The sequence below is a fragment of the Cricetulus griseus genome (genome assembly GCF_003668045.3).
Source record: "Cricetulus griseus strain 17A/GY chromosome 1 unlocalized genomic scaffold, alternate assembly CriGri-PICRH-1.0 chr1_1, whole genome shotgun sequence".
Taxonomy (NCBI): Eukaryota; Metazoa; Chordata; class Mammalia; order Rodentia; family Cricetidae; genus Cricetulus; species Cricetulus griseus.
Window position 1 is genome coordinate 207,731,640 of NW_023276807.1, and position 12,128 is coordinate 207,743,767.

The window sequence follows — 12,128 nt, forward strand, 5'->3', positions numbered from 1 at the left end:
AGATCACTGGCAGTGGTCCAAGATCTAACACTAATGCACAAACTGACTTAGTGGAGCCCATTCTATATGGAGAGATACCATGCCCAGCCTAGACACAGGGGGTGTGGGAGGTGGAGAGGTGCCTTGGTCTTGCCTCAATGAGATGATGTGACAGACTTAGTAGACTTCTCTCCTGAGGAGCATATGGGAGGTTTTGGGGGGGGGCTGGGATTGGAATGTAAATTTAAATTAATAAAAAATAAAAATTAAAAAGAAGAATGGAGACATGGTTTTGTTCTTCAGGTTGTGGTAAACCTTTGCTCCAATGGGCATGACTTCCCCAAAACTGGACGCCCTGTAGGCAGGATCACGAACTCTTGCATGGCCAGATCATTGCCAGCATGAGAACCACTGCTGATCATATTGAAGGTGGGACCCATGGGATGATTTCTGGGTTGCCAGCCAATTCAGCAATGTGAGGGTACAGGGACACCACTTTTTCCACAACACTAGCTTTTCAGACAGCCGGGAACACTTCCTGTATGGCATTTGTACCAAATTTAGATTTATTCTCAGTGCCATCCATCTTGATGATCTGTTTGCTGATCTTCTCTTGTTCCATGACATTGAGTTGCTTTCTACCCAGGACAGGTGACATAGATTTTTGATATGCTCAACAATGTTCGATACCAATTCATGAGGAGCACATCTTGTCATTGTCACAGAGTTCTAGGGCCTTATATGTGTCAGTGGAGGCACTACTGGGCACAGCGGGTTGGAAGAGACCTTTTGAGGTGCAGAGATCAACCTCAACAATGGGACTTCCCTGAGAGTCAACAATCAATCTCTCTGGCACAAATCTTGAGAACAGACATGATGAATTTCTGGCCTTTGGATTGCCATGCAGAAAAGTAACAGGCTTCTGCAGAACAGAGGAGAACATTCAGTAGAACTTAATAATAATTTAAAAGAATTACTAAAGAGATTCTAAACTGAAATAAATCAGGATATGTAAAATTTAGGATGTCAACAAAAACCTCATAGCTAACCTCTTGAGAACATCCAACATCTCTCCTGCTTCCTCCATTAACCCTAGGAATTCCTTAGAGATTGCAATATTGGGGACCAGTATGAGTAATCACCAGCTCTGTGCATTGAGTTTCTAAGGTTATGTAAGAATCATTAGTTAGCCCGTCCCTGTAGGTCATCAGCTTGATCTCCGTAATTGAGGACTATATAACCCTGTTTGCTCTTCCTACAGTGTTCTGCATCAGGAAGCTCTTCTATTATATTCACTTCAGGATTCAAGAGTGAGCTTGAGCCTTCACCAGCCAACAAGCAAGGGAGGTTTGTCACACCCACAGCCCTTCATCATGTCCACACAGGCCCACAGTTTATTCATGTAAGTTCTGAGGGAATTGAGGATGAAGAAGAGAGCACAAGAATTAGGATTTCTTCCTATGATAATCTGGGCATCATGATGGTGTAATAACTGTAATAAAAATTTGAGCCTTTCCAATGGGATTTTATTGTTGTGATAGCAGTCCTCTAATTCTCATTGAACTATCACCAGTGTTTTGTCCCCACACTCCTGTGACTAATGAGAGTAGAAAATATGCCCACCTATATTATTTTATAATCAATATAAAGTACTATGGCTATGCTGGTGAGAGCAATTCAGTAACTATACTTTTGAAGAAAGCTAGGAGGTGTGTGTGAGACTAAGGTCTTCCCTGGTTGGAAGATATATTTTATGGATCTTGCTTCATCTGAATAGTTCTTCCAAATCCCAAAATTATAAGCTTCTTCATTATTTTATAGAAGGTGAAAGCTGAAGACAGTATTCCTATGTAACATGTACTAGGTGGTCAGGTAGAAAGGAGTGAAGTTTTGTCTGAGTTACTTTGCCTGATCAAAACACAAAATGATCTGTTCAGTAAACAGCCATTGCATAATGCTTTATTTATTTATTTTTTAAATGGCTCATGTCCTTTTTCCCTCCTGGCTTCCAGATCTTTTATAACAGAATGTTTATCTCTGCTGTGTGAATTGCAGGTATTGTATCTGAGGTGTATTTGGAACAGTTGGAGAACATTGAAACAATAATTCAACTCAGGCTGTTCTAGCTCACTTGGTCCAAATTATCTTCTTTGTACTTTGAGACATGGTCTTATAAAGTTCCCTGCAGGATTTTTGGCCTCACCATGGGTTTACTGATCTACAAAGACTGTTCTGTTTTTCTGGATATCTTTGCTGCTGCCAGCAACCTTCATCATTCTGAGGCTCAGCCACCAAGTTTTTAATGAAGAAATGAGCTCAGGTCCCTATATCATCTGTAGTTTGAAAACATGAGAGCTTAAAAAGATACATGTTGAGCCGGGAAGTGGTGGCGCATGCCTTTAATCCCAGCACTCAGGAGACAGAGGCAGGTGGGTATCTGTGAGTTTGAGACCAGCCTGGTCTACAAGAACTAGTTCCAGGACAGCCTCCAAAGCCGCAGAGAAACCCTGTCTCAAAAAGCCAAAAAAAAAAAAATACAAGCTGTTAAGACTTCTGAATATTTTCTTAACACTATATGATTAGTAAGTGAAGATATACATATATGCATGAAATAATGAATAGACACAGAAGCTATGAATGTGAAGTATAGTGGGGTGAGTTACAGTCATATAGGGAGTTTGAAGAGGTAAAATAGTAGGGAGAGATTTTGTTCCTATATTATTTGAAATAAAAAACAAAATAAAAAGCTAAGGAAACCAAAACAAAACACTACAGAATCAAAGAATGACACATTTATTTTGAATTATTTTGTTTCTGCTATTTATTTAGGTGAATTAGGACATGTTATTAACAATTCTGAGACACACTATCATATGACCAAGTCTTAGTAAAATTTTTTCTGTGTATATTCCTCCTTATGTAAGTATTTTTTTGTATATTGATATAACTTACTACCTATAACTTCATTTTTTGTTTCGTAGGGCCTAAAGAGTCATTGCCACAGATGTGGAATGAACAATATATGTTTTAAACATTAAGTAGACCCTTTCTCCTCTCAGAACCCTGACTTCCATGTATTTAGTTTCCTTTACATTTTCATTCATTCAGGAATGTGAACTAGAGATTGATGTAAGATCAACTTTTTGTATTTAAATCAATTTCATGGACCTTTTGAGTTATTTAATGGAATTAAATACCTGTACTATTGGATTGTCAAAAATTGTTGCACATATTCTCACCTGAAGATAAAAAATGTACAGGTATGAAAAGAAATGGAAAGCCAGTTTTGTGAATTGTGTGAAGACACACTTTAGAGTTTCAAATAATTCTATGGCCCAGTGCCCTTTGGGAATGCTCCCTAATAAACTCACATTTTCATAGTATTCATAGGATTTTTCATTGGGAAAAATAAATACAGTGCAACTTTTATCATTTTTCCCAAAGGAGATGGGTTGTTATCCTGTGTGTTGTATGAGCATGTGGCTATGGAAAGAGTCATAAATGTTCTCTTAATTCACTGATTCCCAGAAGGTCACTGTCTTCACCATTGGAGACAAATAGAAATACAGTTAACATGCGAATGCTTCCCATGTTGCATTATCTTGGAAGAAGTGTAACTAGGTAGATTCCACTAATTTTAATGACACACATTAGGAGGATGCCTTTGGAGGAAAATCATTATGTACAGTGGGTGATATTTAGATGTGATAATATCAAAATTCCAATGGTTTATAGTGTAAAACAGAAAAGGGGTATTAGGATCCATTAGAATTTTGCACATGCTTTTGCATCACTAATATTTTCTCTCTTTCAAAGTTTTTACATTTTAATCAATTCAGTGAGGTCTGACCTAAAAGTGGACCTGACGTTTCCTCTGTAGCTGAAGTAAGAACATGGGCATGTATGCACCAGGCCTGACTCACATTCTAATCACTTTACTGTCTGAGAAGGAGGGGACTGAAACTAGGGCTCTGGGTCAAGCTGGCTGCACTTCAGAAAATCAGTGGCATTAATTAGACACAGGAAAATTATGTTTTTTTCTGATTTTTAAAAATTTATATTAAAAACAATCTTGTTTTATATGTCAATCCCAGGTCCCTCTGCCTCCTCTCCTACCCTGCCCCCCACTGGACCCCTATCCCATCCCATTTCTGCTCCCCAGTGATAGTGAAACCTTCCCTGGGGGATCCTCAAAGTCTGTTGTATCATTTGGAGCAGGGCCTACACCCTTTCCCATGTGTCTCGGCTGAGAGAGTATCCCTCTATGTGGAGTGGGCTCCCAAAGTCCATACATGTACTTGGGATAAATACTAATCCACTAGAAGAATCCCCATAGATTGCTCAGACCTCCAAACTGACATCCACATTCAGGGGGTCTGGGACACTCCTATGATGGTTTCCCAGCTATCAGTCTGGGGTCCATGAGCTCTCCCTTGTTCAGGTCAGGTGTTTCTGTGGGTCTCTCCAGCCTGGTCTTGTCCCCTTTGCTCATCACTCCTTCCTCTCTGCAACTGGGTTCCAGTGTTCAGCTCAGTGTTTAGATGTGGGTGTCTGCTTCTGCTTCCATCAGCTACTGGATGAAGGCTCTAGGATGGCATATAAGGTAGTCATCAATCTCATTATCAGAGAAGGGAATTTAAGGTAGCCTCTTCACTATTGTTTAGATTGCTACTTGGGATCATCCTTGTAGATCTCTGAGCAGTTCCCTAACACCAGATTTCTCTTTAAACCTATAATGGCTCCTTCTATTATGGTATCTCTTTTCTTGCTCTCCTCTATTCATCTCCCAACTCAACCTTCCTGCTCCCTCATGTCCTCCTCTCACCTCTTCTCCTCTACCCTTTCTCCTAACTCCCTCTCCCCTCCCCCATGCTCCCAATTAGCTCAGGAGATCTCGTCCCGTTCCCCTTCTCTTGGGGACCATGTATGTTTCTCTTAGGGTCCTCCTTGTTTCCTAGCTTCTCTGGCAATTGTATTCTCTGTGTATTGTAGGCTAGCACTCCTTTGCTCCATGTATAAAATCCATATATGAGTGAGTAAATACCCTGCTTGTCTTTTTGTGACTGTGTTACCTCGCTCAGAATGGTTTCTTCTAGTTCCATCCATTTGCCTGCGAATTTCAAGATTCCATTGTTTTGTTTTTTTTCCCCACTGAGTAGTAAGTACTCTTCTTATCCATTCTGTTAGCTTGTGTCTTTTTATATTTGAGTTAAGACCATTTATATTGAGGGATATTAATGACCATTGATTGTTCATTCTTGTTGTTTTTGATTTGTTGGTGGTGCTTGAATTGTGTTTGGATTTCCACCCCTTTTTTCTTTTGGCTATTTGTAAGGTAGGATTATCTATTGCCTATGCTTTTGTGACTGTAGTTAATTTCCTTGGGTTGGAGTTTTCCTCCAACTTTCTGCAGAGCTGGATAAGTGGCTATGTATTGTTTATATCTGGTTTTGTCATGGAATATTTTGTTTTCTCCCTCTATCGTGATTGAAAGCTTTGCTGGGTATAGTAGTCTGGGGTGGCATCCGTGGTCTCTTAGTGTTGGTAGACCTTCTGGTTTTCAGAGTTTCCATGGAGAAGTCAGGTGTAATCCTGATAGGTTTGCCTTTATATTTTACTTGGTCTTTTTTCCCTTTGCTGCTCTTACTTAATATTCTTTCTTCATTCTTTATGTTTGTTGTTTTGATTATTTCGTGGCAAGGGGACTATTTTTTTTTGTTTTTTGTATGTGTGTGGTCCACTCTATTTGGTGTTCTGTAAGCTTGTATTTTCATAGGCATGTCTTTCTTTAGGTTGGGATAGTTTTTCTTCTATGATTTTTCTGTACCTTTGAAGTGGGTTTCTTCACCTCTTTGTATACCTGTTATCCTTAGGTTTGGTGTTTTCATGGTATCCCATATATACTGAATATTTTGTGTTAGGGATTACTTGGACTTAAGATTTTCTTTGGTTGATATATCTATTTCTCCTACCGTATCTTCAATGCCTGAGATTCTCTCTTCCATCTCTTGCATTCTGTTGGTTATGCTTGTATATGTAGTTCCTGATCATTTCTCATCTTTTCTTTTCTTCTTCTTTTTTGTTTATTGAGACAGGGTTTCTCTGTGTAGCTTTGGAGCCTATCCTGGCGCTCACTCTGGAGACCAGACTAGCCTCGAACTCACAGAGATCCACCTGCCTCTGCCTCCCAAGTGCTGGGATTAAAGGCATGCGCCACCAACGCCCAGCGGTGAAATATTTTTAAGGCAAAGAAAAAAATTACCTATAGAAGACACTGTACAATGGAAATAACTTTCTGTTTAGGAATCACAAATTTTTATTTAGAGACTTGGACTTCACACTGTCAGAAATATTGTAAGAAAAATAAATTTGTTCCACATTATTGTAATAAAAGACATATGTTTAAGTGCTTCAAGGTTTTGTTTTATTTGAGTGACTGTTTTCCTAAAGTAAGTCTTGTACAAAATACCAATTTTGTCTTAAAGGTATTTGCTTTATTTTATTGTGTCTATAGGCCACAATAAACTACTATCAACAGTAATTCTAGCCTCAAATCATCTAGATTACTGTGCTCAATATGGCTCTCATAACAGGTAACACATGATGTATGAACAAAACACTATTTAGAATATGACAATTACCACAACTGAATAATTATTAATGATGTCACAATAAGCTTGAGAAAATAATATGTGCACTTACTTAACTCAAATCGTAAGAGGGTCTACATGCTGGTACCATTGTTAACAACATTTCTGGTTTCCTCCAAAAGATGTTCAAGATATAAAAACAGGCAAAATGCAACATCTGTGCCAGAATTCCACTTCATTCTATTCTCAGAAGATCCAGACCTACAGCCTGTTCTCTTTGGCCTATTCTTGTCCATGTACATCTTGGCCCTGTTTGGAAACCTGCTCATCATCCTGACAGTAAGCTCTGACTCCCATCTCCACACACCCATGTACTTCTTCCTCTCCAACCTGTCCATGGTTGATATTGGTTACATCTCGACCACTGTTCCAAGGGTGATTGTGGACATCCAGACTCACTGCCCAGTCATCTCCTATGTGGGCTGCCTGACACAGATGTCACTGTTTGTAATTTTTGGTTGCATGGACGACATGCTTTTGGCTGTGATGGCATATGACAGGTTTGTGGCCATCTGTCACCCTCTGTATTATCAGGTCATTATGAATCCCAGTCGCTGTTGTGTCTTACTTCTAGGGTGTTTCCTTCTTAGCTTTGTAGACTTACTGATGCACGAAGTGGCAGTATTAAATTTTTCCAACTGTAAGGATATTTTTGAAATTTCAAACTTCTTCTGTGACCCTTCTGAACTACTTAAACTTGCCTGTTTTGAGACATTCATCAATAATATAGTCAGATACTGTACAGGTGCACTTTTGGGGTTACTTCCTATTTCAGGAATCATTTTCTCTTACTATAAAATAGTTTCCTCCATCATGCGATCACCATCATCAAGTGGGAAGCAGAAAACCTTCTCCACCTGTGGGTCTCATTTGTCCATTGTTTGCCTGTTTTATGGAACTTCTCTAGGGGTGTACTTCAGCTCCTCTCTGTCACATTCTCCAAGAAATAATGCAGTGGCCTCAGTGATGTACACTGTGGTCACACCTATGTTGAATCCTTTCATCTATAGCCTGAGGAACAAGGACATTAAAATTGCCTTAAGGAAGATTCTTAGCAGAGTGTTCTAGTCATTGAGATTCTTTGTGCATTTATATTCATATATCTATATATTATCTGTACATGTAAATCCCAGTTAATATCTCACATTATCACCATTTCACAATATTGCAGGATGTATGGTGTTCACTAGGGTTGCACATATGTTGGATGGAAACTGTGGTGGTTTGGAAGAAAATGGCCCCCAAAGGGAATGCACTATTAGGAGGTGTGTCTATTGGAGGAAGTGTGTCACTGTGGGTGAGGTCTTTGAGGTCTCTTTTGCTCAAGCTTCCTCAGTGTGTCAGCCAGTCGACTTCCTATAGCCTGCAAGATGTAGCTCCCTCAGCTTCAGCACCACATCTACCTGCACGCAGTCATGTGCCCAGTCATGATGATAGCGATCTGAACCTCTGAAACTGTGATACACCCAATTAAGTGTTTTCTTTATAGGAATTTTCATGGTCATGATATCTCTTCATATCACCAGAAAAACACTAACAATGAGAGAAATTGGTACCAGAGACTGGGGTACTGCTGTGATATGCTGGACCATGTGTTTGTTTGGAGGAATTTTAAGAGTGTATCGATATCAGATGTGGACATGCAAAGTTTGGAGTTTGTCCGACTGGTTTTTGTCTTGCTTTGGTCCAGTATTTCCTCACTGTGCTCCCTTTCCTATGTTTTGGACTGGTAATGTATATCCTCTGCCATGACATGTTTGAATTGTGTAACCTGCTTTTTGATTTCGAGTTTTACAGGGGATTACAGTTAAGGGATTACCATGAATCTCAGAAGAGACTTTGGACTTTGGCACAAGTTTGAAGCTGTTATAGACTAGGGAGACTTTTGAGGTTTGACTGAAAGCATTTTTGAATTATGATATGGATATAAGCTTTTGGGAGCCATGAAGTGGAATGTGGTGGTTTGAAAGAAATTGTCCCAAAGGAAATGTCATTACTGGGAGGTGTGGTCTTGTTGGAGGAAATGTGTTACTGTGGGGGAAGCCTTTGAGGTTTCTTTTCTTCAAGCTTTCCTCAGTGTGACAGCCAGGTGACTTCCTGTTGTTTGCAACATCATAATGGGCTAGACCTCTAAAACTGTAAGCAAGTCACTACAAATGAATGTTTTCTTTATAAGAGTTGCCATGTTTTAAAGATGTTGCTCAGAATGGTTTCTTTCCAGATGATGATTGAGAAGCTAATTTAGAAAAAAAAATGTGCCAGGTACCACAAGAGTAACAGAACTGTGCTGTTTTCTGGGATTTTGTTTTTTACTTTTTTTTTTTTGTGGTTGCTATAAATGGAGTGTGCTGGAAGTCTCTACAATTTTGTTCAAATGACTGCAGAACCTGGAAAAGCTGTTGCTGCTATTGATGCATAACATACTGCTATTATTGATATATATATATTATATATATATATATATATATATAATTTGAATTTTTGGAAACTTTATCTGTGCTGTCAACTTTGGAAAAAAGTATCCCAGTTTGCCATGTTGAGTTGGCATTGTACAGAAATTAACAGTCATATTGGTCTAGAAATGTTGAACTTAATTTTTTTCCATTTGTTCAGGGGTAACACAGTGTATTAAATATGTAAGGTCTTATCTAAGTTTGATATTAGTTTGATTACAAAAACTAATAAAGGATTCTCTAAATAATAAAAAAAGAGTTGCCATGTTTATTGTGTTTCTCCATAGCAATAGAAAACCCTAACCAAGACATGTAATTTGTTTTTTGTTTGAATTAGAAACAAGATTGTTTTACATATCAATCCCAGTTCCCACTCCCTCCTCTCCTCCCCTACCACCCCCACCAACTAAAACCCTACTTGTCATATATCCTTTCTGCTCCCCAGGGAGGGTAAGGCCTTCCATAGGGGGTCATCAGAGTCTATCATATCCTTTGGGATAGGGCCTAGGCCCACCCCCATGAGACATGTAGTTTTAAAAGGGCACAAATAATTGAAGTTGGAGAGATGCAAATTTTTTCAGGGATGAATAGTGCACATTGTTGAACAACCCCTTGTGGAATGTTATTTTACACAGTGTGGATATGTGTCACTGTCATTGGTGTAATGGCCTTTAGCTAGTCAGGAAGAGGCTAGGTGGGATTTCTATGGACAGAGTGCTCTGGGAAGAGGGAGGAGGAGGAGAAGGAGCAGGAGCCAGCCAGCCACAGAGAAGGCAGGATTGGCAAAATGCAGACGAGATTATGAGCTTGTGGAAGAATGTAGATAATTTATGGGTTAAATGGGTTAATTTATGAGTTATGAGAAACAAGCCTAAGCTAAGGCCAAACTTTCACATTTAATAATAATTCCCCATGTCATTATTGGGCAGTTGATGGTTCTGACAAAAATTCATCCATTAGCACTTACAATATGAATGTAATCAACACCTAAAAATCTATGCACAGGAGCCAATTGAAAGGGGTCAGTCTGCTGAGATTGTGTTTTAGAAATGTCAGAGAACCAGGCTTGCCACCCAGGCTGCCTGAAAATGACCTGAAAAAGTAATTCATGAATAGACATGTAAATGTGGAAGAGGAAAACCCAAGTAGGCTTCATACTTAGGCCAAGAGCTATGGGCAAAGAAGGATTTATGGGAACAGGAGAGATACCTGTCCATAATACCTATCTGCAAACTCAGCCCTACAGAAATGCTACAGGAAAATTCCAACCCAACCCAAGGAAGTTATCAGCATCCAGGAAAATACAGGCAAATCCCAAAGAAGGAAAACACATACACACACACACACACACACACACACACACACACACACACACACACACACACACACTACTGTCACCACAACTACCACCATCACCACCATTACCACCACCACCACCCAAAACAAAAATAACAGCAATTAACAATCACTGGCCATTAATATCCTTTAATACCAATGGACTCAACTCACCTATAAAAAGACCCAAGCTAACAGAGTGGATAAGAAAACAGGATTCATCCTCTGCTGTATACAAAAAACACACCTCAACTTCAAAGACAGGCATTACCTCTGAGTAAAAGGTTGGTAAATGATTTTCCAATAAAAATACCTAGAATTCCTAGTATTCAATGAAAATGAAGGCACAGCATACCCAAACTTATGGGGCATTCTGAAAACAGTGCTAAGAGGAAGTTCATAGCACTAAATGCTCACATGAAGAAACTGGCAAATAGTCACACTAGAGAATTAACATCACAACTGAAAGGTCTAGAACAAAAAGAAGCAAACTCACCCAGGAGGGGTAGATGCCAGGAAATAATCAAATTAAGGCCTGAAATAAACAAAGCAGAAACAAAGAAAACAATACTAAGAATAAATGAAACAAAGAATTGGTTATTTGAGAAAATCAACAAGATATACAAACCTTATTTCAAACTAACCAATAGGCAGAGAGAGAACATGCAAATTAACAAAATCAGAAATGAAAAAGGGGATATAACAACAGACACTGAGGAATTCCAGAGAATCATCAGGTCATACTTTGAAAACCAGTACTCCACAAAATTGGAAAATCTAAAGGAAATGGACAATTTTCTGGATAGATATCACTTGCCAAATTAAATCAAGAACAGATATGCAATTTAAATACACCTATAACCCCTAATGAAGTAGAAGCAGTCATCAAAAATCTCCCAACAAAAAAGCCCAGGGACAGATGGTTTCAGTGCAGAATTCTACCAGAAATTCAAAGAACAGCTAATACCAATACTCCTCAAACTGTTCCACACAATAGAAGCAGAAGGGTCATTGCCAAACTCTTTCTACAAGGCTACAATTACTTTGATTCCCAAGCCACACAGAGATACAACTAAGAGAACTTACAGACCAATATCTCTCATAAATATTGATGCAAAAATACTCAATAAAATACTGGCAAATCAAATCCAAGAACACATCAGAAAAATCATTCCCCATGATCAAGTAGGCTTAATCCCAGAGATGCAGGGATGATTCAACATAAGGAAATCCATCAATGTAATCCACCGTATAAACAAACTGAAAAAGTAAAACCATGTGATCATCTCACTAGATGCTGAAAAATCTGTACAAGATGATATTTAAGCAATCATTTCTTGTTTATGATTTTTCTTCTTGATAAGGAAAAAATATCCAGATATAAGATAACACAGCCTTGTATCAATTCAGCACTGAAGTGCCTAATAGGAGCCCAGAGAGACAGGGTCACTATTGTTCGAAGCTAAAAATTAAATGATAGTTAAATTTCTGCCTTTTTTTCCTCTCTAGGAGGCTTGGAGGAATCTTACATTTGGATGCTAGTTTCCTCCCCACCCATCTGTCAAAGTGCCTGAAAGTGTCCTGGGTTCAATATTCACAGGTCTATTCTTGGAGAAGAAAAAAAGAAGTGTGGGTGGGTGTAATGGATGGATACTCTTTTGAGCCCATCAAGAAATTCTAATGATCTTTGATTTGGACATTAAAAAAATCC

At 38.9% G+C, this 12,128-nt stretch overlaps 1 protein-coding gene and 1 pseudogene across 1 annotated transcript; one reads left to right on the forward strand and one right to left on the reverse strand.

The window, feature by feature from the left end:
• LOC103164169 overlaps positions 1-12,128 on the reverse strand; it is a 44,883-nt pseudogene that overhangs the window by 31,160 nt on the left and 1,595 nt on the right.
• On the forward strand, positions 6,004-7,697 carry LOC100753737 (olfactory receptor 7E24). The gene is made up of 2 exons (XM_027386674.1): positions 6,004-6,053; positions 6,746-7,697. The coding sequence occupies exons 1-2, from the start codon at positions 6,004-6,006 to the stop codon at positions 7,695-7,697; spliced, it is 1,002 nt and encodes a 333-aa protein (XP_027242475.1).